The 27,158-nt window shown below is 35.2% G+C and overlaps 1 protein-coding gene across 2 annotated transcripts in view; it reads left to right on the forward strand.

The window, feature by feature from the left end:
* Positions 1-27,158, forward strand: part of RASA2 (RAS p21 protein activator 2) — a 112,436-nt gene that overhangs the window by 55,164 nt on the left and 30,114 nt on the right. For both annotated transcript variants that reach the window (XM_045539357.1, XM_045539358.1), the window contains exons 6-15: positions 5,670-5,753; positions 7,436-7,508; positions 11,076-11,152; positions 12,095-12,196; positions 18,513-18,669; positions 18,979-19,127; positions 19,615-19,729; positions 20,159-20,233; positions 21,466-21,589; positions 23,812-23,918. In XM_045539357.1, the coding sequence (XP_045395313.1) occupies positions 5,670-5,753; positions 7,436-7,508; positions 11,076-11,152; positions 12,095-12,196; positions 18,513-18,669; positions 18,979-19,127; positions 19,615-19,729; positions 20,159-20,233; positions 21,466-21,589; positions 23,812-23,918 (1,063 nt within the window). The remainder of the gene's footprint in view (positions 1-5,669; positions 5,754-7,435; positions 7,509-11,075; positions 11,153-12,094; positions 12,197-18,512; positions 18,670-18,978; positions 19,128-19,614; positions 19,730-20,158; positions 20,234-21,465; positions 21,590-23,811; positions 23,919-27,158) is intronic.

The following is a 27,158-nucleotide window of genomic DNA, read 5'->3' on the forward strand; positions in this document are numbered from 1 at the left end:
GAACACATGCTGATCTACATTCTTTTTTTCCTTCTCTTCTTTTTCACAGAGCTTTTGTTAAGCCTCTACTCTCCATACTCATTGAATTGCAGCAACAGAGCTCCAGTAGTAGCTTTGTGGAATTTGTTGTTGATTTCTCACCTTTATAGATATTTTGAAGTTCATGATATTCCCAGTTCTTTAGTAGTGCTGCAGGCCTGGTTTCATATGGTTTTCTTTGTGCTCCTTGCTGAATTTTTGGTTTTGGGGGTAACATGGAAAGATTCATATCCTAGTAGTTGCTATTATCCTCCAGATCTAGAAGGTCCCCATTGCAGCATTTTTTGAACTTTACTAAGACCTCTATCTACTGATCTTTACCATGTTCTTACCCACTCCTGCTTTGACTTCTATCTACATCTTTTTCCATGATCTTTCACTACAGTCATTTCTTGCAGCTTCTCTAAACTTCCCTGTTCTTCTCTTCATTCCTCTTATTTATCTGGAAAAATCCTAATATGAATGAATGCCACAGCCTCTCCTGTGTTCAATCTGCACCTGAATATTGCTGAAGAAAACCACACTGGCTGATTTCACTTTATTTATTTATTCATTCATTCATTTATGTATTTATGAATGAGAGTCTCACTCTGTTGCCTGAGCTAGAGTGCTGTAGCATCAGCCAAGTTAGCATCAGCCAAGTTAGCATCAGCCGAGTTCACAGCAGCCTCAAACTCCTGGGCTCAAGCAATCTTACTGCCTCAGCCTCCCGAGTAGCTGGGACTACAGACATGTGCCACCATGCCCAGCTAATTTATATATATATATGTATGTATATATATGTATGTATGTATATATATATATATATGTATATTTTTAGTTGCCCAGCTAATTTTCTTTCTATTTTTAGTAGAGATGGGGTCTCTCTCTTGCTCAGGCTGGTCTCAAACTCCTGAGCTCAAACGATCCGCCCGCCTTGGCCTCCCAGAGTGCTAGGATTACAGGCTTGAGTCACTGCGCCTGGCCTGATGTCACTTGAAATTCATCATCATAGGCCTCACCTGGGCACTTTTATCTGCCCTGGAGTTTTATGGTGCTTCTCTAATATACCTACAAAATTCTCTGTCACCCGAGACTAGAAACTGGTTAAGTCTCCTGAATCTAAATCTTCAAACTTGTATTTGCATCCATCTTTTTGTTCTTATGTTATAGTAAAGGAGGCGCCCCTTCTCTTGTTGAGAGTGAGTTCTTCCATCTGAGCTCTAAGTTCCATCTGTTTTCCCTGTTCAAGGACTTTGCTCCTTCAGTTATTCCTTCTTTCTCCCATTTCATCAGCATTTCCCTCTCCCCTGGATGGTCTCATCAACATAATAAACATGTTCTAGTATCTCCCATCCTAAAAGACACGCCTCCTCAGACCTCATCTCTGCCAACCCACACTCCACCCCTATTTACCATCAGTATTTCTGTGCTTTCCTTTGAGTGCAGATTTCTCAAAAAAAAAAAAAAAAAAAAAAAATGGAGTAGGGAGTATGTTTGTGTGTGTACGCTAGCTCTATTCACAAAGAAGGCCTAGAAGCAATGTCATCCCAGTAGTAATGACCATACATAGCACCTATATCTTGGTTTCTAAATACTATTCTTCAGTCAGCACTGCCTAGTAGATCTTTCTGTGATGAAGAAAATATTTTATGTCTTCACTGTCTAAAACAGTAGCTACAAGCCATGTGTGGGTATTGAAAACTTGAAATATGGCCAGTATGACTGAAGAACTGAATTTTTAATTTTGTGTAAAATTAATTACAAAATTAAAATACTGTGGCTAATGGCTACAGTATTAGTGCAGCTTCAGTAAAAGAACTTGGACTCCTTTTTGCAGTGTCTGATTTCAGGGCTTGGGCAAGGAAAGTATGAGATGAGCCTGGAGCATCTTGTAGAGCCAGAGAGTAAGGAAGTACTTAAAAAAAAAATGGGGATATGTAGAGAGGACATTGAAGCCAACTTTTGAAGGGACTGCAAATGACAAAATATGGGACAATTTAAGCCTCAAAATAAATAAGGATAAATAGTGGATTAAAACCTATAGAGGGCTTCCAGCAATATGGTGGACTAGAAACAGCCTGCACACACTGCTTTCAAGGAGAGGATCAAAAGTTGCAAAAGAAAAATAAAAAAGTTGCAGATAGATACTCACCTACATATGGATCGTCTTAGAGCATTGTGAATCATCAGAGAAGCAACTGGAGACACACAAAGTGAAGGAGAGGGAAGCTGGGTGAACTGCTAGCAGGATTGGAAGGTACCTACACATGAGGAAAGGTCAGAGGATAGAACTCCAGGGCTCCACACTACCCCTGCAGATACTGTAACCCAAGCTGCAAGGGCCCACCCACCACACCACCATCACAGCAGGCCTCCAGACCGATCAGGGAGCTGCTCAGAGACCAGCATTGCACCAGAAAGCAGGCACAGCAGGGTTCCACTGGCTTCCAATTCCAGATTGCTTCAATTGAAGCCATTCTAAGCTCTCAGCCCCAGAGTGCCCAGTCTACACAGGGGTCAGCTCCACTGTAGTTGCTTCCCCAATGCCCTGGCTGGGCTGGGTAGGGAGCGGGCAGGGCAGGCACTCTTAACGTGTCTTGAGACTGGGTGCTGTGTGCCCTCCCCACCCCTGGTAGTGGGGGGTCCGAGCAGAGCGGGTGCCCATGGCCTCTAGCAGCTGCCACCACCAGTCCTAGGCAGAGAAAAAGCCCCAGCTGCTGCAACTCTCCTGCAGTGTGCTGTTTGCCTCCATGGCCCCACCAGCCGTGAGCCACCCAGCTACCATGGCCCTGCCCAGCATGAGCGGCTGTGACTCTGCATGAATATCCCCTGGCACCTGTTCTGACTGTGACAACCACAGGGGAATGGGACGACATAGGAGAAAAGCTGCATTACAGGCTCTTAGTGCATCTCCCCCGGAGTAGGACACACGTGCACCATCCAGGGACTTCATTTCACTGAGTAAGAGAGTTCCAGCAGAGGAGAACAGGTACACTGCAAACTTACCTGTTTTGAGCTGAGAAAAGGGGTTTCAGATAAGAGGGAACCAGCATAAGAACACTAGCAATGCAAATAGCTGTTTCAGCACCCTCAAAGGATCACATTAGGTCTCCAGCAATAGTCCCCAACCTAAGTATTAAATGGCAAATAAGTTGAATGAGATTGATAAAGAAGTTGAAAACTGGCGTGGTGGCTCACACCTCTAATCCTAGCACTCTGGGAGGCCGAGGCAGGCGGATCATTTGAGCTCAGGAGTTCGAGACCAGCCTGAGCAAGAGTGAGACCCCCTCTCTACTAAAAATAGAAAGAAATTAGCTGGACAACTAAAAATATATAGAAAAAATTAGCCGGGCATGGTGGCGCATGCCTGTAGTCCCAGCTACTCGGGAGGCTGAGGCAGGAGGATTGCTTGAGCCCAGGAGTTTGAGGTTGCTGTGAACTAGGCTGACGCTGTGGCACTCTAGCCCGGGCAACAGAGTGAGAGTCTGTCTCAAAAAAAAAAAAGTTGAAAACCAACACAAAGAAACCAAAAAAAATAGTTCAGGACATGAATGAAAAATTCTCTAAAGAGATAAAATAATGTAAGAAAAGATAGAACTTAAAAAAATGAGAGTCATTTAGGGAATTTCAAAATATAGCAGAAGGCCTTAACAGCAGATTAGACCAAGCAGAAGAAAGAGTTTCAGAGCTTGAAGACAAGGCTTTCAAATTAATCCAGTCAGTCAAAAATATAGAAAAAAGAATAAAGAAGAATGAACAATCACTGAGAGAAATACGGGACTATGTAAAACAAGCTAATATAAGAATCATTGGTATCCCTGAGGGAGAAGAAAAAGCAAAAAGCATGGAAAACCTACTTAAGTTTGGCAGAAAACCCAATTTTTAACCATCTTATGCTTAAAAATTAAAGAGTATTTCTGATGATTTTTATACACTTATACTTTTGGTTTATGGGCATCATTGTTTTGGTTTATGGATATTTTTATAAGCCTTTTTATACTGTATTGAATTTTTCTTATTTATAACTCATAAAATTACAGTAAACTGGGTTTCTATAATTAAAATTTCTCATAATTAGTATGTATATGAGATAAATTTGGTGTTGCAAGGAGAGTAATAATATTTTTAGGCACAATGGGAATATAGAAGGGCACTAGACTTTAGTAATAGAGTTAACAAAGTAGAAGTTGCTTCAAGGCCTGCTTCTTGCAAGTTGCCTTACCTCTTTGAGCCTTACATTGTTACTTTTTCACATAACCTCCTTGAGCCTTGCTTTCTTCTTTAAAATGGCATGATAATCCTCTTCTCAAAGGCAGTTGTGAGAATTAGGTGCATTTTGTGAAAGTGCACAGTAAATTGCAAATGCTATATAAAAATCCGGTGTCATTTTGAGGTTTAGCTGAGAAATGTAACTTTCAAACAGCATGTATGGTGGGAAAATTTGACTGTACCTGAGCTTAATATTAAAAACCAGAATTATTATCTTGGCCTGTGCTTTCTTTGGTTAGTTTAAAAAATTTTTTAATGTGAATTTTGATGCTCAGTTTAATAGAAATGAGTCATACTATCATTTCTCTCTACTCGGAAGTACACCATTCATACTTCAGCCACATATATGATCTGTGGTTTATGGAGAGAAATAGGGTGTTGCTCAACAACCTACATCTTTCAACAAAGAATGCTTTTCAGTGACACTCATGAGTTTTTCTTAGATATTGGAAAATGCAGACCCTTAGACATTAAATTAGAACTCAGTAATATTTAATGAGAAAATTTGAAGAACAGATAACAGTAAGTTGGATTTTGTGTTTTCTGTAAATACCAATAACTATATAATCTGTGCAGTGGATTAGATGACCTTGGTTTTTATAGTCTAAAACATTTTCTGCAGAACTGTGCAGGCTCTGTTACTAACAATTATGTGAGTCCTGCCCTATATTTATGAATCAGATTTTTAAGTGGAAACCACAGTTGTTTCCTTGTTTGTCATTCATGCTTTAGCAGAGGATATGACGCCATAGAGCTGGGTTGATTTGTAGTTTCTCACTTAAGGTTTGCACCGCTTTCTTTTCCTCTGTAGAAGCCACAGCAGTTTTGATGTATTATCAAACCACAAAATGTACCTTGTTGGGTATTTAGCTGGAGGAAGTGTGTTAAATATTACAGGTTGAGTATCTCTTATCCGAAATGCTTGGGACCAGAAGTGTTTCATATTTCTGATTATTTTGGAATTTGGAATATTTGCATTATATATTATTACTGGTTGAGCATCCCAAATCCAAAAACCCCAAATCGAAAATGTTTCAGTGACCTTTTCCTTTGAGCATCCTGTCAGCGTTCAGAAAGTTTTGGATTTTGGAGGATTTGGGATTTCAGATTTCAGATCTTCAGATTTGGTATACTCAACCTATATTTGCTAGTCTCAGGACTGCTTGTGATATTCCTGTTTAGTCCTATTTTGAAGATATAGCATAAATAAATAAAGGCATACGTACCTATATTTTGTGTAGGTAATATATAACCAAACAACTGCAGACATGTGGAAAACAATTTTGAACCCTTTAAATGTATTAATTGGTATTTAAAGATAATGTCTTATATTGTTTAATGTGACTCTAATATGTTAAATCTCTTTTGTTCTACTTTAGCATCAAGGCATGCCATGGGTTGCCTCTCATAAATGGACAAAGCTGTGACCCTTATGCAACAGTTTCTCTAGTGGGCCCTTCTAGGTAATGTTTACTGAATTATTATTAGGTTTTTAAGTTTTCAAGTTTGATTTAAAATTTGAAATGTAAGGTTCTAAAAGCCAATGCTAAATAGTTACTTATGACACAAAGTAATGAATGCTTTGAAAGAAAAATCTTTAGGAGTTCTGTCATATGCTTGTAAACAACCAAGTCCTCTTTTTACAGATAGAAAATGGGTGCCATTTCAAATCTGCCAGACTCTTAGGCTGTGGGGAACAACCTCAGTTTTATACTATTAATGTAGTACTTTAAAACATAAACTTGGCCTTCTTCGTTCATCAGCATTCCTACATTCACATGTCCAAATTTTATGCAGGTAAAATTCTGTTTTAATAAATGCCTTCTCAGAAAAACAAGGTAATTTCCATATTTTTATCTGGAAAGCAGCTCAGGAATGAAAATTGCCTTTCTACTCATGAGATCTGCCCTCTGCAAAGAGAATTCTAAGCTATAGACAAACTGCTGAAGTACTAGAGTGTGGGGAAGTGTGCTATATCATTGATTTAATGGTTTCATAATTTATGAAAAAACCTATAGCACTTACTGTATTTTGTGTTATGTAACTTCATTGTGGTTTCTTTAAGGAACTGATTAGTCTGAACTGTGTCTACAAATTGAATGTTTAAAATCATGACACAAAAAGCACAATATTCTCTCAACACACACACACACACACACACACACACACACACACAACACACACACACACACCCCTTCTCAACCCCAAGATCTCTAGTTATTCTTATTTTTTAGAAAATTACTAACATACCACTTTGAAAAATGTATTTGTACGTGTGCCTAGTACCATGCCTGGTACTTACTGGGTGCTCAAATAATGCTATGCTATTATTATTACAGACAGTTTTAAATTTAGAAGCAGATACTCAATCTTGTAATATTAAATGTTATCAGAGGGATTTATTTTTGCATGTTAAAATATTCAACCTAGTAGAGCTATTTTTGGTTTTCTTTTTTAATCTGTACCTGACAAATTCTTTAGTGTAATTGTTTAGTAATATACAGTTAGAAACTATTTGGCATATGAATTTGTGTTTTATGCCACTCATTTCTTGTCTGGGGGGGAAGTCACTGTTGGTTTTGCTGTTGTACCACAGTTGTATAAGATGTTAACGTTGGGGGAGACTGAGTAAAACCATGGTATTTCCCTGTACATTTCTTTGTAATCTCCTCTGACTCTATAATTATTTCAAAATAAAATGGTTTTTCTTTAAAAAAAAAAAAGTCATTATCTTAGCTGAAGCCCAAGTAAACTAAGTTAAGAATATTTTTCATGTTCCTTGGGTATTTTTCAACACAGATAAACGTACTCTAAATCTCATTGTCTCCCTTCTCACAATTTATTCTGAATTGCTTATATAAGTATAATGTGTTTTAAAAACTCCTAAAAAGCTTGGCAGTCTAGTATAGCCATAGAGAGAATAATATAATATTGGCATATATAGGATATGCCAAGCTTATATATTCTTTGATTTGAGTTTGTAGGGACACATTAATTTTTTCCCCTAAGTAATATTTAAAACTACGGTCTTCCCTGAGTCACCTCAACTTATAAACAGAGGTCAGGCTCCCTGGTTGGAAATAGCATGTTTTATAATTGTGTACTGTTAAGTTCTACAAGGTAAAACTCTACCACATTGGAACAGGAATGACCAAAAGAAGACAAAAGTAAAGAAGAAAACAAGCAATCCGCAGTTTAATGAAATCTTTTATTTTGAGGTAATTTTTTGTTTTATGTAAATGTTAACATTAAATATTTAATATTGAATGCTAGTTGATTTCTTTTTTCAAACCATAACCATAGAAATCATTTTATCAATTAACGTAACTACGCATTTCTCTCCTGAAAGCATTAGAACCATGGTGTAATGCAATGGAGGATCAGCATATAAAACGAATAAAAGCAGAGCTCTCTCTGACTTGGGAGTGAGAAAGGCTAGTGCCACTCCCACTCCCCAGTCACCCTCCTCCTCAACCTCCTCCACCCCAACCGCCTCCTACCTGAGAGGCAGTAGCCACAGGATTCCCACAGTGTACCATTTGCAAACCACTAGTGAAGTCAGTGTGATTGTCATTCAGTAGATCTGAGTTCCAGTCCTAGTTGACTTTGAGAATCACTTAATGAGACTGAAGTTTCTTATCTTGTGAAAGGATAGTGTTATTAATATAAAGGAAAACAGCAGCCCTGCCTGATTCAGAGTTTTTCTAATGCCCAAAGCATGTGAGACTCCTTTGAGACTATAAAATATTATATGATTAGAGCCTTATTAAAGTTTTTTTTAACCTAATTCACTCTGTGGACACATGCTTATTTTCATAGAGATCTTCAGCTGCCTTGAAGTTGTCTCAAATACAGTTCTTTGAAGTTCTTTACTTCTGGAGCATTTGTTAAAGAAATCGTTTTTCAACCAGCTCAGGCAACATAGACCCTGTTTCTACAAAAAGTTTAAAAAATTAGCCAGGCATGGTGGTACATGGCTATAGTCCCAGCTGCTGAAGAGGCTGAGGCAGAAGGATGGCTTGAACCCAGGAGTTTGAGGTTGCAGTGAGCTGTGATGACACCACTGAACTCCAGGTGACAGAGTTAGACGCTGTCTCAAAAAAAAAAGAAAGAAAAGAAACCCTTCTTCATATTATTTGAAAACTACAGAAAAAAATAAAAATGAAACTCTCCTAAAATATTGTGTTCTAATAGTGGAACAAGTTGCAGTTGATATTATAATAACATGTAGGGAAGGTTTGAAAAAAGGAGTTATATTTTGCACTTTTTCTTCTATGTGTGTGTTTTTCTTGGTATTTCAAAGTGGAGAAAGTGAAGTTACCTCTAGTCATGCCCGATTACTGTACTTTAATAAAGCAACACAGGCTAAAGAAAATGCCAAAAGTGAAGTATGTGAACTGTGTGGATGGAAGCAAGGGAGAAAAAAACAAAAGAAAGTATACCAATGTGAGACTTTCCATTTCCTGGCTAAGGACTTGGTGCAGATGTATCATTACGTCTAACCTGGGGACAACAAAGAAGACAGCAACTTAAAGGGCTATTCACACTCTCCATTAGTGCACATACCTTAAAGGTCAAATAGTGTGGAATCTACTATGCTTCATGGATCCTTACAGTAAGCAGATGGGTCTTTGAAAGTCAAGGTCTGACCTGCTTGCTCTACCAAGAGTGCCTGTTAGGCCTTGAAACATTCATTCAGAGGGCCCTTTGCTGAGTTGGTTATATAGATAGATAATGATCAATCTGTGTTCTCTAGCTAAAGCAAGAGACGCAAAGCACATGAGCATGCGTGTACGTAGCAGTAAAATGCAGTATATATTGGGGAGGTCAGATGAGCTCTGCTCCAGCTGAAGTGGTCAGGAAAATCTTGAAGGAAGGATGGATTTTCTTAAGTAAAAGGAAATGGAGTAGAAACAAGGAACATTTTGAGCTTGAGAGGCACAGAAACAGAAAAGCAGAAAGTTACATCCAAAGAACAAGTAATGATTTAACTGGGTTTGTTTAAGGAAATAATGGGAACTATGATCAGAAAAATAAAATAGGACAAGCTGATGAAAGTCCTTGAGTGCCTGCCGAGGGCGCTTAAATGAATTGAATGTTTTTGAGCTTGGAAGTTATAATGGTAAAGCAGTGTTCTGGAAAGAATTAACTGTGATCTTTGACCAGGTGGCTTAGGAAGAGAGAATAAAGATCAGTAGACTGTTGTAGTTTATGTGTAAAAAAAAAAAAAAAAAAAAAGGAGGAGGGGCATCTGTTTCAAGAGAGTAATACAGAAATAGAGAGGAAGGGGCAGATGAGAAAGATACTCCGAAAGGCAAGGTAACAAATTGGTTATAGAAACAGGGAGAAAGGAAGGAGTTGAGTGTTGTCTGCATGGCTTCAAATCTGGAAAAATAGAAAAGTTAGAAGAAAGAAACATTTAAGTGTTTTAGTTTTGTAGCATAATACTTGAGGTCTAACATATAAAATCCTCCATTAGGGAGTTCGTAACTAAAATTTCAGATGGGTAATAGTTGTAGATCGAGACTCAAGACTTTTTTATGAAGAGTCAAGAAAGCCTAGGGAGTAGAGGCATACAATAAAGGAGAAAAGTAAAGAATCTCAGTTCTGTCACTTATTAAGTATTCAACTTTGAGTATGTCACTTAATTCTATACTTTAGCTTCCTCATTTTCAAGATGAGGATAATAAATCTAGCCCTTCCCCCTCTCAGAACAGTGTTCTGATGAACAAAGGAGATAATGGATGTGAAAGCACTTTGTAAACCATATAGCACTGTGCAGCTCCAAGTTGTTTTTAGAGCAAAATGAAACATAAAACCTTGGAGAATACCCATATTTATAAATTCTGAGAAAGAAACAAAGCAGCAGAAGGTTACCAGGATAGTGCCTAGGTAAACTGAAAGAAAAAGTGCTTTTGGGAAAGGAGGTGTGGTTGTGTGATCACTACATCAGATAGAGAGGTCAAGGAAGGTGAGAACTTTTAATTAAGCATCAGATTTGGTGATGAAGAGAGATTTTAGGAGGGTGATCTGTGAGGAAGTCAGATTATAAGGAGTTACTGTAGTGAGTAGATAGGAAGTACAGGCTTTAAGAATGGTTTGCAGTTTTAAGATACCTGTTTAAGAAAGGAAAGAGATAGAAAGACCATAATTTACGAGGAGAATTTTTCTTAGACTTGAGTGAGGTGAACAAGCTGGTAAAGAAAGCTATAATTTAAAATAGTGAATAATGCTTGCTGCATGCTTATTGCATACTTTGGGTGGGGTAGCCTTAGAAAAGAGGAGAATCGTCTGATCCTCTAGTTGAGAAAAGGATGAGAAAACTCATCAAGGTTGATAGTCATTGAGGAAGTTCCTGCCAATGGCCTTGATATTTTTAGCAAAGATGTGAGAAGGAAATATAGGTAGGATTGGTATCTTGAGAAAGGTGGGGAAGTCTTTAAACAGTTGTGAGCAAATGCAGCTTCATTGAAGTAGGATGTTTTCAGCCTTTAAGTCACCAGCTGACTGACTACCTATCAGCTGGAGAACCTAATGGTGCTATATATTGAGTGGACAGGAATGGCATGGAGGCAGAGATTCTTTTGATTTTTTTTTTTTTGTACCCTTATTCTTACCTGCCAGCTACTTCCACAGTTGTTTTTATATTCAAGTTTGGGGTAAAACTTAGGCATTTTCTTCTGTTTATATCTATAATTGAATGTTTTGAGGGTACTTATTTTTAAGTTCTAGTAGAAAAAAGATACTTAAAAAAAATTTTTTTTACTAAAATATTTCATTTACAGGTAACCAGATCCAGTAGTTACACCAGAAAGTCCCAGTTCCAGGTAGAAGAGGAGGACATTGAAAAGCTAGAAATTAGGTGGGTGCCTTGAGGTTTTACAGAACTGATTTCTTTCTGTGCCAAAAGAAAATCCTAAATTTAACTGAAAAAGGTGAGTGAACCAACTGTAATAGAATTCTCTATAGCAAGTTGGTTGATGAAACTTAGAGGAACATGCATCTAATTTAAATCAAAATTGTCTTTTCAAAATCTGATTTCTTTGCAGAAATAGTCCAGATATATTTATTTTATAAACAAAGATGACCTAATTTTTACCTATATTGTATTAATTTTTAATTTTTCCCAAATTTAATTGTTCATTAAATTTCTGGATCATAGCATAATGAATGGAAAAGAAATTATATCTCAGCAAATTTAGAAATAATTTTTTTATTCTTCTTAACATATCTGCTGTCTAACAGAAATGTCAGTGAGGTAAGAAGATAATTCAACAGGTGCATGTGTTTGAAGTTTGTGCTGTTTCCTAGGTCTTAAATATCTATGCTGTTTGGGAAGAGAAAATTTTATAAGTGCATGTGTAGGTGTGCTGTTAACAGTGTGTTCATCTAAATGGTATATTAATCATGTGTTTGTAGTGATCAGGTAATGTATTTTTTAAAATCACCTATCTTTACATGTTAATTGGTTGTAATCCCGAAAGAAACTGTAGTCTTTTGTTGGTTTCTTTTCTCAAATTCAACAAAGTAACTCTAGTCCTTATTGCTATAAGCTAAAAAAAAGCCTAGACTTTCAAACTAGGAAATTTAAGTACCTTCTTTTAGACTATTTAAAATTACTTTCTGTCCTTTGCAATAAAAGCAACTGTAGTAGTTTGCTTTCCTTGTCTGGAGAGTGAAGTATATGACATTGCTAACTCTCTTTCTTTTAAGCATGTAAAATTAATGCTATAATGCAAGTCAGAGTAATTTGAAACTATTTGGTGGTGTGTTCTCTTAAACATTGTTTGCAAAAAATTTTCAGGATCGACTTGTGGAACAATGGAAACCTGGTCCAAGATGTTTTCCTAGGTGAGATTAAGGTTCCTGTGAATGTGTTAAGAAATGATTCCTCTCATCAAGCCTGGTAAGAAGACAAGCATTCTAGTGAATTCCATAGTTTAATCCTCTTTAATACAGTGTATATGCAAATAAATTCTTACTATGAACATATTTTAACTTTGCCGTGGAATAAGGCAAATGTCATTAACATTGATGTGATCATTAATTTATTGTTGCAGAAATACAAGAACATTGATAGTTTTATGACTTGACCTGTGGTACTGAGATATAAGAACTGAATTGTCGAGGAATATTTTTCTGTTCAAAAACAAAGTCTTAATTCTAAGGAGAAATAGAAAACATTTAAAACATTATATAAGAGTTGCCCATGTAAGATGCTTGGTCACAAATCAACATGTGCAATTCAGAAGCTTTATTAGTGGTCATGGGAGCTATAGATATTTGAAAGCAAAGGGTTTTTCATTCGGGGGACTCAGTTGTTTATGGGAACCAACCAGTGATTTTCCTTCACCACACTCCATTGAAATGCCCTATGAATGATCCAGTGTTATTTTCTGAATGTCCAGGGTCTTGATGTTGTTGAGCTGATTCAGTCGATAACACTTTTCAGGAGCTCTAGGGGTTCAATTATGGCTACCATATTATTTTACCCTTTCATGACTCTAACAGTGATATTAAAATGATGTGAGATTAAACTTAGTGTTCAGACATTAAACTGATGTTAATTTCTGTACCAGAATCTATATGAAACTATTGTTTTTTTCTGTCTTCATATCACTTAAAAGAATGTGTATCTTGTCTCTTCCAGTAGGTTGCACAGTATCTTTCAAACTAGACATGGGTTTCAACTGAGTATTAATGAACCCATGCCTTTGTCATTTGCCTTTTAAGGACCACTTTTTAGAACTCAATTTCTGCTGCCTAGAAGAGGAGTGTGTAGATGTTTTTTATAGGCATCAGTCTTATTTGTCTTTAAAAGAGCCTGCCTCTCTTGATTGGCCATCAGATATCTTCATTTTAAACTATTTCATCCTTAAGCGGTTATCTATCCCTTGTAGACTGATTTTTAGATTCCCAAAATTTTTATTTTATTTTTACTACTCCTTAATGCATATCTAAGATTTATTAGTCTTCATGATGACATTTTGTATGTTATAATTTCTAAAATGCATCCATGGAATAGAAGAAAATTAAACTTCACCATGAAAAATTGATGAACGTTTTGGGCCCATCACCTTCCCCCTACACCGTGTCTTCTATCTTCCATAAAATAGCATACATTTTAAAATGAAAATTTCTAAACTCAATTTGTCAAGTTTTTAAAATTGTATGCTATACTACTCAGCACAGAAGGGAAAAATGAGTTATTGTGCCTGTCAGGGCTAATATTCAGTTGATAATGCTTTTCAGGAGCTCTGGGAGGAACTGTAGATGTTTGTATTTAAGTAAGAGTATCTCCAGACATGTTTTCTAAATTTGGAACAACTTTGTGCAGATACCTTGGCAGGATGTAAGAGCATTAACAAACAGAATGTTTCATTCAGAACAAATAAATTGTATTCCTTATAGGGTTGGTTTTTTTTTTTGGCCAGTAGTATAGATATTTTTAAATAACCTGCCCAAAGTATAATTGGTAAAATTTATACAGCAGGATATAAACATCTGCTAATTCACTTATACTTCCATAGATGTAAGGAAGTATAAGAATGTGAATGCCATTTCCTTTTAGAGTGGAAGTAAAACTCTTAGCCTCCTTCCTCAATTGTAGAGCTGTAGCATCACCTTGTGGGATTGATGGTAACTGCATGAAAACTCAAGAAAAGATTTATTTACCCTCAGGATTTCAGGCATATTCTTTCTAATCTTGGTATTAGGAAAGAATAATTAGGGTTGAAAAAATGTCAGTTTGCTTTCCTTTTTTTGCATAATTTCCCTTAGTATTTGTCTATTATAGTCTTCCAAAAACTGATTTTTGATGGTTCTAATTTAATTGTATTCTCAAATTATAGCACGATGATTCAGTCTCCTTCCTATTCTATTCTTGGCTATTTAGTTCCTTAGTAGTGATGTGTGTTTTTTCCTGATACTTCTCTCAAATGTTAGGATTACCTTGTTACTGTTGATATTAGCTAATTTTTTCTTTAACCTATATAGATAATGGAATTTTATAATATACTCCTATGGTTCATAGGGTCGAAGGTAAAAATCTGTCCCCTGCCTCTGACCCCCAGCTATTCAGTTTCCCTCTTCTGAAACAGCCATTGGTTTTGAGTTTCTGAAAATATTTTATGTACATACAGGAAAATACATGTATAACTTTTCTCCCCGTCTTTACAAAAATGGACACATACTGTGTCATGTTCTATACCTTGCTTTTTTCACTTAATATGGTAGAACTTCATAAACATTTGTTGACTCTTGGTAGTATTAATAGTTAATTACTGCCTTTGTTCAAATCCTCTCTCTGCTATTAACTACCTGTGTGACCTTGGACAAGCTACTCAACCTGTTTGCTTTTGCTTTCTTTAGCTATAAAATGGGGATGATACAAGTAGTGCCTGCCTCCTAAAGTTGATAGACAATGAAATGAGTTAATAAAAATGAGCTGCAAGTACTGTTAGTTGGTGTAACTCATGCTATCATTGTTATAATTATTAATTATTGCCACTGTCCTCACCATTATTCCACATCAGTACATATAGAATTTCTGCATCCTTTTTTTTTTTTGCATAGTATTCCCTTGTTTGAAATGCTATAGATAAAAAGAACCTTAGGGATAATCTAGTTCAATTTCATTTCACCAGTTACCTGAGTGTCAGAGAACTTAATGTGTTTTACCTTTGTGTAATTGTACAAATTGGTACAATAATTTTCCCCAAATGATCCAAAATGTAAAAATAAACATTAAGAAAAGAAAATAGATATCATATAAGTGTCTTTTCATATTGTAATTTTTACTTTTGAAAGTGAGATTCACATAGTAAATAAACAGTTGGCTTTTTTCAACATAAGCACTTTATACATGATTTAAAACTAGATTAGTATTTTACTTAAGAGGATTTGGTTTTCTAGTTTGCTAATTTTGACACCTTTTGTCTGAAAACATTTTCTCTCTTTTTTTTTTGTCTCTCATTTTTGACATATCTCTTTACTATATGAATTTTTAAAATGTAATAAGTCTTGTATCTTTAGTTAAAAAAAAAAAAACCATTGATAAGGAACCAGAAATAACATTGAGGTATTAGTAGAACTGTCTGTTTTCAATTATTCTCAAATAATTGAAAAACAATTATTTTCCAGCTTATGGAACATTATGTACAAATAATTGTAGTTTAGGGTTAAAATTTTCCAAATGCTAATTTTTTTCTGTTAATGGGCTGTCAAAATTGCTAACTCTTTGAGAGCATAAGGACTGCTCTTATGCTTGTCTAATTGTATTATTAAATGAAAAAAAATGTGAGAGCAACTTAATGCCACTTTCAGTTAATTTTCTTTATTTTCTGTTTCTTATTCTTTCAAACTGAAATGCTTCATTCAAAAACTGAAGGAAGTATATTTGAGTTTAGGGGGTTTTCTTGCTTACCTAGACCTTATTAGGTATACCGGATATTCCTTAACTATTTAACAAATCTTGAGGCTTTTCTTTTTATCTCTGATTCATACAGAGGATTACTTAGTTCACAGGGATCCTTCAGGTGGCTTATTAAATTGAGACTTTGTAATAATATTTTAAAATAATAATCACATTTATACAGTTATACAGATAACTATCTATAATTACTATTCATATATTTAGGTGGTAACAGTTATATACTGTATATATAGATGTTTTATATATATAAATAACATTTACATAATGTTTACTGTGTGCTAGGTACTATTCTAAGTGCTTTACTTATATAACCTCTTAAGGTACCCCTTAATTAACAGATGAGGAAAACAAGCACAGAGAAATGGAGCGACTTGCCCAACTTCATGCAGCTGGGATTTGAGCCAAACTGTCTGACTCTAATTTGTACTTGGGTATATTTTTTAATATATTTAAAACTCAAAAACAGTCTCTGTTTTAGGCTTTTGGCAAAGATTTGAGTGTCCCTTGCTTATAAAATATTATTTAAAAGGGTTGGGCATGATGACTCACACCTGTAATCCCAGCACTTTGGGAGGCTGAGGTGGGAGGATTGCTTGAGGCCAAGAGTTTGAGACCAGCCTGGGCAACATAGTGAGACTCCATCTCTACAAAAAATAAGAAAAACTAGCTAGGCATGGTGGTTCATGCCTGTAGTCCCAGCTTCTCAGGAGGCTGAAGCAGGAAGATACCTTGAGCCCAGGAGTTCGAGGCTGCAGTGAGCTATGATTGTACCACTGCACTCCAGCCTGGGCTACAGGACCCTGTCTCTATTGGGGCAAAAAAAGAACAACAAAGTAAGGGATACAGAAGAAAACACTATGGTAAATGATGACAATTATTGCAGCCAAGTGATGAGTACATGGAGTTGGTGGTGAGGGTGTTCATTATTATTATCATCATCATTCTTCTCTCTACTGTTGTGAATGAGCATTTCCCTAATAAAATGCATTGGTTGTCAAAAAAATGTAGGTACCTGTGCCACTTGACTCTTTGTATTTTTTTTTATAAATTTAGTACTTAGCCTTCTGCTTTAAGTGTATAAGGCTCTGTGCTATCACTGCAACTCAGGTTCACTTTTAAATGTGCTGATTAAAAATGAGGTGTCTGAATTTGCAAGGCTGCAGAACATATGCTGGATTGTGGGAAATTGACCAAAGTAATGCCCTTGTCAGGAAGGTTGGTGATCAGCAAGCTAAACTTCCCTTAGAGGTACTTCTGAATCAAACAGGCTTGTTTCCTGTGATCTCATTGGACATATCTTTAAATCACTCTTTCTCAAATCAGAGAACAGACATTCTAAAAGTTGGTCTTCCAAGACAGGAATTCCTTTTTTGCAGGGTAGTGACATAATTTCTGTATAATTTCTTCTCCTCTATTATCCATCCCTTCATCCTTTAAATTTTGCTTGGTTAATTCTCTTGTTCTCTTTTCTATCCTCATCTTTTCTTTCTCCAGGCTAATAAATATTCTATTAAACTCTCTTGAATTTTTAAACAAATTTAGTCTATTAGAGGAGGCCATAAGTGATAAAAATTAAGTATCAAAACTACTGATACTTTCCTTTATAAAAAGCATTTCAGCTAATAAGTGAAGGAGGAATGAAAGAATTATAAAATTATCATTTTGATGATTAATGGCTCTAGGCAGTGATCATCAGTGTCTGCTAATATTGCAAAAAGAGAAACAGACTTTTGTGCCTCTTGGTGAAACTATACAACACTATCAATGAAGTGTTCTTGCCAGAACATCAAATCTGAATCTAACCAAGCCTCTAAATCAAACTACCAATATGTAGGAAATACAGAGAGGACAAAGGAATATGATAAATGACATTCTGAAGATAGATAGTAATAGAGTTAACACAGTCACAAATGTGGATCAGGACAAACTACCTGATTTCTTGGGAGTTTGGGGAGAATCTATAAATTAAGAGAGACTTAAGAAAGCTGTTAACCAGTTATAGTCTATGGACCTTATTTGGATTTGAGCAAAGTGTAGAAAACCATTTATGATAAGTTTGGGAGAATTTGAATACTGAGTAATAATGATTTGTTTAAAATGATATATGAAATTATAAGATACTTGGGAATTGCTTTAAAATAATGCAGGAGTGGGACAGGAGAATGGGTGGAGACATGGCTGAAATAATATTAGTCTTGAATTGATAATTGTTAAAGCTAGGTAATGGGTACATGGGCCTACTATTCTCTTTACTTTTGTATGTGTTTTTAAATTTCCATAATAAAAAGTGTGTTTGAAAAACTGTTCGGTTTCTGGTTTTGGTACTACAGACTTAAGTTCAAATTTTTACATATAGAACTTACTTTGAAACAAGGTCACTTATGCCTTCTAGTATGTCTTATTTATTTTAACTAAATGTTTCTTTCTTGAATTCAGTTGGTAAAAAATTATTTTTGATAATACATAGGATTTTAAATGTTTTGCCTTTTGTTATTTTTTTCTAAACTTGCAAGCTAATCAAACTTTTATTCAACCCCTTTGAGATCTTAATTTTTATATTCTCTATATTTTTTGTTTCCTGAATAAAAAAATCTATAGCTTTCTAGTCCAATGTATAAATAATATTAAGCTTCTGAAGATTAGAAGCCTGTTACTTATGAAGTGCCCTAACCATAAATACTAAGTTGACATTTTTGATTTAGTTCTTATTATAGTTTAGCTGTTTACTTACCTCACTAGCTTGGATGCTCATTACCGTCTCATGGAATTGATTGTATTTTTACTGTAGGTACTTGCTACAACCCAGAGACAATGGCAACAAGTCATCTAAAACTGATGACCTGGGATCTCTTCGATTAAATATATGTTATACAGAAGACTATGTGCTTCCATCAGAGTACTATGGTCCTTTGAAAACTTTGCTGCTAAAATCACCAGATGTTCAGGTACGTTGAAAATCTTAAGGATCTGATTTAATATGAAAAGGCTAAAATAATTCTGTAAATGATGAGGAAAAGATTCAGAGTATCAAGTCTTACTAAAACAGTAAATAATGTGTGTTTGTGTGTGTGTGATTTACTGTGATTCCAATGTGTGCTCCCAATATTAGTTCTGATAAAAATTTAAAATATTAAATATTATATATAACAGTTTTAGTTAATGAACATATTTTAATTACTTTTATAGGTTAGTGATTGAACATTTAGTTATGTTTCCTTGATTTTGTGCTTGTTTTCTACCTTTCTATATTCCAGCCAATATCTGCCTCAGCTGCTTACATTTTGGGTGAAATATGTCGAGATAAAAATGATGCTGTTTTGCCTCTTGTACGATTGCTGCTGCACCATGATAAACTTGTTCCTTTTGCCACTGCTGTGGCGGAATTAGACTTGAAGGATACACAGTAAGAGTTATATTTTATTAAGTGTTAATTTCATGTTGTTGAAATTGTACCTTAGTTTGACAAATTGTTTTTATAGTCTGAGTTGTTCTGTATTGACCATCCTTACCATATAGTAAGTAGGCTGAAACAAAAGGCAGTTCTTTATCAAAATGTATTCACCAACCATAAGGATAACAGTTAACGAAGGAGTTTTTTTTACTCAGTAATGAAATTTCCTTTCTTACTAATCTGCTTCTTAGTGTAATGATTCACGTATCATGAAACACCATAGCAGAAGGTTTTTTTTATTGATTATGTATAACTCTTATATGTACATGTATGACATTCTAAAAAGCTGAAAACCCTAATGGCAGCAAGCTTTTAAATAGATGGTAAAAATTACTAAAATCATATATATGACCAAAGTCAAATATCTCATATTATCAGTTTCACAGCCTTTGTTTACTATACTTGGTTTCATCTATTTCTATTTCTATTTCTATTTCAGAGATGCAAACACAATTTTTAGAGGAAATTCCTTGGCTACCCGATGTCTGGATGAGATGATGAAAATAGTGGGAGGGCACTACCTGAAAGTAACATTAAAACCCATTTTGGATGAGGTACACAATATACCTCCAGTAATGATAGTTTGTGGCCTTACTATAGTGTCTCTTTCATCAAATGATGTACTGATGGGAATGATATATTCATTCATGTATTACTGAAAAAAATAAGGCTGAACACTTTGGAAATAAATTATTTACTTTTATATTAATGAATTTTTACTGAAAGGGCACATTGTAATGTAATGTACGTAATTATTTCTTTGTTATGGATTTCTATTTTAGCTAGAGTTTTGAATATAAATATTTTTTGGTATAGTTCTTAAAGAAAGTTGTATATATTATATAAGGTATCTCTGGATGGGGATTTTAAACTTTGTTACAGTTTTAATTTTTTTAATTAACTTGCTATCAGAAAAATACTAGTCATTTTCATTTTGTCAAATTATTTAGAAAAAAGTATTAACTGAAACATTTATTTTCCAGATATGTGAATCTTCAAAATCCTGTGAAATCGATCCTATTAAATTGAAAGAAGGAGATAATGTTGAAAATAATAAGGTAAATTCTTATTATATTTATAACTGCATTAAAATTGGTCTTAATTGTGTACCTGTCTCCCACTTACATTGTAATAATGCTATCTGGAGGGATGCAGTGCTGTTTATTTATTCTTTACATAAGCCTTTATTATTAGCAGCATTTCCTGGGACTAGTTTTTACAATGGTATTTCCTCAATGGTTTCACTTTATTTTTGTTCTAGATTATCTCTTTTTGGCTCCAGTGACGATAGTGGGTTTAGGCTGTATCTAATTGCAGCCCCCATTCTGGCTATTCCTTTGGGGTTAAACAGATCAGGCTAAGTGGCACAATGACTTGGTCAATCAGTACTTTTAGTTGCCTTTGGGAAAACAATGATTGTGTTAGGGTCACAAGTTTTCATTGCAGTGGATTACAGTGTCACAATGTCCTTGTGCTTGTATAGTCAAGTTATTTCCTTGATTTCCCTTTGGATCATTTTATTCCCTGTTGCTTCTTGTGAGGTTTATTCACATATTCACCTCTTATGTCTATCAATTCTAAATCTAACTTATTAAATTAGGTCAGTATGTAAATTATTCTTTAACTCTGCGGTCCCCAACCCCCAGGCCATGGACTGGTAGTAGTCCTTGGTCTGTTAGGAACCAGGCCTCCCACCAGGAGGTGAGCGGGGCAATCTATCAGAGCTTCATCTGTATTTACAGCCATTCCCTATCACTCGCATCACCTCATAAGCTCTGCTTCCTGTGAGATCAGTGGCGGCATTAGATTCTCATAGGAGCGTGGACCCTACTGTAAACTGCGCATGTGAGAGATCTAGGTTGTACCCTCCTTATGAGAATCTAATGCCTCATGATCTGAGGTGAAGCTGAGGCAGTAATGCTAGTAGCACTGGGGAGCAACTGCAAATACTGATTATCATTAGCAGAGAGTTTTGACTGCACAATAAATGTAATGCACTTGAGTCATCCCGAAACTATCACTACCCCACTACCCCCCCACCAGCACCCCACCTACTCACCCCCCACTGGTCCGTGGAAAAATTGTTGCCCATGAAACTAGTCCCTGGTGCCAAAAAGGTTGGGGATTGCTGCTTTAACTGAATGAGTTTGGAGAAGGGAAGCAGGGCTTTAGAAAATACTAGATAGTGACTGCCTAATAAGTCTTATTTTCATTACTTATTTTTTTCATAAAGGCTTTTGAAGATGTGTGAAAGTCAAAATCTTAATGTTTACCTTTTTAAATCCTGCAGGAGAATCTGCGCTACTATGTAGACAAGTTATTCAGTACAATTGTAAAATCAAGCATGAGCTGCCCCACTGTAATGTGTGATATCTTTTATTCTCTAAGGCAAATCGCTACTCAGAGATTTCCTAGTAAGTGCCTTGTTTTACTAAACAAGCCATTTCTTTTTCTAAATTTGATTTTTTATAGGTATTAATTGTATATTTGGTTTGTGTGAAATGTTTGAGGTTTATAGGTAGTCTTTAGTTTTTCAAAATGAATCTAGCTTTTTCATATGAATCTAATTTATTTTTCTTATAATCTCAAAACATACATTCCACTTTATTTCAATATAATGGCAACTTTATACAAATAGCAAATCAAAATCACCATTAGATTTAAGAAAGGCAAAAATGTAGAACTATAATATTAAATAAGTAAACATTTATACCAGATGCTTCCAGTTGCATGCATTCAAATAATGGGAATCTTTAGTTTCATACAATTGACTAGATTTAACAGTTTGAGAATACTAAGGTTTTGGTGGTGAGAGATTTTTACAGAAATGATTTTAGACATTAGAAATATTTCTATTGCAACATTCATAGAATTTTGAGGTACATATATCAGTAACTCGCATACTTTAATTTTGAAAAAGTAGCTATGTCCAGGTTTTGCTTAGAAGCATTTCATAAAATTAAGAGTTACTATCTCTTACCATCAGTACTTGGAATTATTCTAATTTTAATGCATCTCTGATAAGTAAATAAATTGCTGTCTTTTGAGATCTGCCTATATTGGGGGGTGGGGGTGGGGATTGGTGAGGTAACGCAGCTACTTAAATTATCAGTCTTAACCAGATATACGAAACTGTAAATTTATTTCTGTAACCATCCCAAGAGATTTTGCTATTTTATCATGTTCTTCTAAGTGTGTGTTCATATGTGTGCACACGTGTACAGCTAACTGCCCCTTGCTTAAATTTACCCAATATTAAAGTGGTGGGGCTGTGTTGTTTAACTAACATACAGATAAATTAAGATCTAGATGTCTTTGCTAATTATAGTAAAGACTCAGTTAACTTCAAATAAGTGTACTAAATCTAGGCTTCATAACAAAAATAAGGGGAGCAAAGATACTAACACATGGAAAGGCGAAGTACTGATTGAATCATGATAATCACATTGACTACTTAGTGAACAGGCATAGTGGTAGCCTGCATTATTTCCCACTTTCAACTTCACAACACCATATGAGGTAGTTACTGCTCCCATAAGATGGATATTAAACTGAGGTTTAGAGAAGTTGAGTGACTTTATGAAGATTACATGGCCAGCAGGGTCTCAAACCTGCTCTTGGCCTACTCCAGAGCATGCGCTACTAATCACTGTACTCTACACTAACCAGTGATCTTGGCCTTAAATCTGCTTTAGCTGTTTAATTCTTGTTTATATAAATGACTGAAAATACACTGTATTTTTTTTTATAAATGCAAATATATCTCCTTAACTATCTTTTTGTTGGCTTAAATATCCTCAGTAGACTACAGTAGTGACTGTTTTGTTGCCATAAAATATTTTATATTCTCTCATTTGTTGTTCTTCCCATCCTGGGAGGATGGAGGTGAAGTGGGGTGGGGTTAGGCAGCTGGTGAAAAGCAAGTATTATAAAAGAGCAACAAATTAAATGACTTGTCGATGGTTACCCATTGAAAAACTTAAAAGAGTTAAAACTCAAACCAAGCCCAGAGATTCTTTCCCTCACCATCTGCTTCTCCACCATCTGATTGTTAGGTGAAATATTGACTCCAGCCTGAAACCAAAGGTGTCAGTGAATGATCAAAGCCACAAGGAGTGTTCAGTTCATCTGCATTTTTATATGGAATATTGATAGATTTTTTAAAGTAAAAATTTCTGCCTAATTATTTTTATTGCATAACGTTTGATATTATCAGCATTTTTAGGGGAAAACTGAAACAACCTAAAAGTGAAAGCAAATCTTGTATCCTAGTCTTAAGAGATTTGGTGGTACCACTAGGTAGTGCTAGATACTGCTTTTATTTTTGTTGTAATTTCAGGAGTCTCTTCTTGCAGATGAGGAAAAAGGTATTTTTCAAATTAAAATATTTCTGAAAACCTAGCAGCTTTGCCTTTTCTTTATTATTTCTTTTGGATTTTTTTTTTTAGTCATAGGATTTTTTCTTTTAATTTAGTCATAATCATTATTATCATTTCATCAACTCAATTCTTACTAGACAAATTGTATTGCTCTCCTATTTAGTTTACATGGGTTTTTTTTTATATTTTTTACTTTTATCATCTTTGTTTTCAATTCAGTGTTTTTGTGCATGACATTTCACCATTTTTTTCTGCAGATGACCCTCATGTTCAATATTCTGCAGTGAGCAGCTTTGTATTTCTTCGTTTCTTTGCTGTAGCCGTAGTATCACCTCATACTTTTCATTTGCGACCTCATCATCCAGTAAGTGTTTGTTCTTCTCAAAGCTTTATTCCATTTTTATTTATTTTTATTAAAATGAAAAGGTAAAAATGAGCCAATTTCACTTGGACGTGTTTTCTTATAACTGATACTGAAATTTACTCAACATTTTTCTTGGCCATTTCTGTCTTTCAGATGAGGCTAAAAATTCTGTTTTTCATTATTGTTAAAAAGATATTACACTAGTGATAAAATGTTAATTGTTGAAGCTTGATGATGAATACAAAGAAGATTTATTATATTTGTCCCTCTGCTGTTATGTGTGTTTTTAAATTTCTATAATACAAGGATTTTCTTTTTCCATTGGTTATAGGTTTAGCTTTGTTTTTTTTTTTAAATAGAACCTACTTTCCTAATTTATTAAAATGGTTTAATCTTGCAGATATTTTTAAATTTCACAGAAATTTGAAGAGGCTCTTTTTTGAAAAGTGTAGGAACTTTTATTGGAACATAATTTGGTATCTCCATATTTTTACTTGTTATTCACATGAAGTGATATTGTAAATATATGAAATTTAAATTTTTTAAAGCATATATAATCCGTTTATTCTGCAGTGCTATTTGCTTACCAAAATCTAAATCTCCATTGCATAGTTTTACAAGTTTTCTTAATATTTAAAATTCTTTATTATTTTTGCTATATATATTAATTAATGAGATTCCTTCTCATATGGTGTATTTTTATTGATTCTTTAGCCTTTTATGTTCCAAATATTTTATAATCTTATATTAATTGTTTTTAGTTGCTTATTTGTATAACAGATAATAATAGCCAACATTTATTTAGTGCTTACTTCAGTACTAGGCTTTGTTCTAACTACGTTATGTGTTTTAACTTATTTAGTCCTCCTAGTAACCCTATGTGGTAAATTCTGTCATCATCCCCATTTAAAGATAAGAAAATCACAATACAGTAACTTCTCCAAGCTCACACAACAAATAAATTATAATTTGATTTTACTTAATTTGAACTGGATTAAACTGAGATTCTAACTCAGTCAGTCTTCACAGTCTGTGAGCTTAACCCTGCTCCTTCCAACCTCTTACACAGGCAGATGTTCAAGTACCTATAATGTATCAAAACATTATGCTCAGCCTCAGAGATTCAGTAATGAGTAAGATACTTCCTAAGGAAACTCGCTGTCAAGAAGAGTTACTCATTGAATAATGTAGTGTAGGGAAGACACATGGATTGTAAACTGGTTTCTGAATGTCTGCTCATCCTTCTGGACAGCTGCATAACATTGCTACTCATTTAACTTTGTGAGAACTGAGTAGAACCATGCTGCAATGGCAGCAGCACACCCTTTCTTGCCAAAGGGTAAATGGTATGTGAGTAGCCACAGCAGAGAGTGGGTCAGTGTCCTTTTCTTCACAAGGCTATCTTTTCTGTTGCTGTGTTACTAAAGCTGTACAGAACTCTGGAGCAATGAAAGTTTGGTAGCAGCATTCTCAACATAAACAGAACTCCTACCTCTGAACTTGTGACTTTGCTTTGTTTTCAGACTAGGATTTGCATATTCCTGTGATAGATGTTGAAATAAAATCCTTCTAACCACAAACTGCATTTGAGGTCACTGTTTTTCAGTCAGTATACCAGAAGGACTACTCCAGAACTGTCATATAATTTTATTTGCTTTTATCTCTACTTTTATTCCTACTTTTTAAGAACCTTTCAATCTAATTGGGGAAATAGGACAAACACGTAAGATGCACAATCTAAAAAATACTGCATACATAAATCTAAAACTAGTACCTGATTACAATGAAAAAAAATAAAAGAAAAATTAGCACATGATTAGTACCAAATATTAGTATTTTTCTTTGGCATTAGTACCAAAGAAACTGAAAGCAGGGAACGATCCCAGTGACCTGGAGGTGATAACATTGTCAAGACCACTATCGAAAGTTGCAGAGCGGTTGGGGAAGAGAACTGATTAAAGGTTGTTCGATTTTATATTTAGATGTTCTTTGAATTTTGAGAAACCAGTTTTAGTAGAGTTGAAGAGAAGAAAATCAGATTGCAGAAGATTAAAGAATAGGTAGTTAAATGCAGTTTTACCTAGGAAATATATCAAAAGTGAGCTTGCCCTGCTGCAAAAAGACATGGGCAAATTTAAGCATGTACACATGTGCACACATACATATATGAATGAATAATTTTTAGAAAACACTAATTTCAAAATATGGATTATGTTAACATTGACATTCTGTCCCCCGTTCTCTGATAACTCCTTTTAAGACCCAGCCAAGGCAGATTTCCCTAACCCATTAGTATGTTACAGGCCTCTCTTACATGTGCCTATATCATCCTGTGGCTCTCTCTGTCATGGCATTTGTCATACTGTTTTATAATCATCTGTTTGTAATCTTTGCATGTGGATTATTGATACCTTAAGAGAAAGGCTGGATCTTTTTCAGGTCTGTGTATCCCAAGCACATAGCACAATTTCTAGGACAGGTAGATACTCAGTAACTGTTTGATGAATGAAAGGTGGTAGCTGAGAAAGGGAGCTTGTCACATGATGAGTCTTTCCTAAACTGGGAAAACCTATGAATGGAAGGGAAGAGACCAGCGGAAAGGGAGAAATTAAAGAGAGGAGGGGAGCTTACAAATGCCAGATGGATACCCTGAAGGATTCAGAAAGAGTATCTTTTTGGTTTTTTTGTTTTTCGGATGTTTTTTAAAAAGATGGGATCTCTCTCTGTTGCCTAGGCTGGAGTAGAGCGTCACACTCATAGCTCACTGCAGCCGCAAACTCCTGGGCTCAAACAATCCTCCTAACTCAGCCTCCTGAGTAGCTAGGACTATAGGCTTGCAACACCACAGCAACTAATTTTTTTGGCGAGGGGGGCAGGTGTGGAGACAGGGTCTCGTTATGTTGCCCAGGCTGATCTCAAACTCCTTGCCTCTTGTGATCCTCCCACCTCAGCCTCCTGAGTAGCTGGGATTACAGGTGTGAGCCACTGCACCCAACAGAAAGAGTATCTTCAAGAGAAAAACTAATGGGGTTAGCCTTGGAAAAAAGAATAGCTGTTCCTTGGAAATATATGTTGAATCATATGGATCACATGAAATTGTTTTATTTTGATCAAAAGTAGCCAAATAATAGCAATTTCATGTGCTGTTTAAGGAGAAAATAGGACATGTGAATGTATACCAGGTTATTTTGAGGTGAGAAATTGAATATTTCAGTTGAATTTAATAAATGTTATATCCAC

Source organism: Lemur catta, chromosome 1 (genome assembly GCF_020740605.2).
Source record: "Lemur catta isolate mLemCat1 chromosome 1, mLemCat1.pri, whole genome shotgun sequence".
Lineage (NCBI taxonomy): Eukaryota > Metazoa > Chordata > Mammalia > Primates > Lemuridae > Lemur > Lemur catta.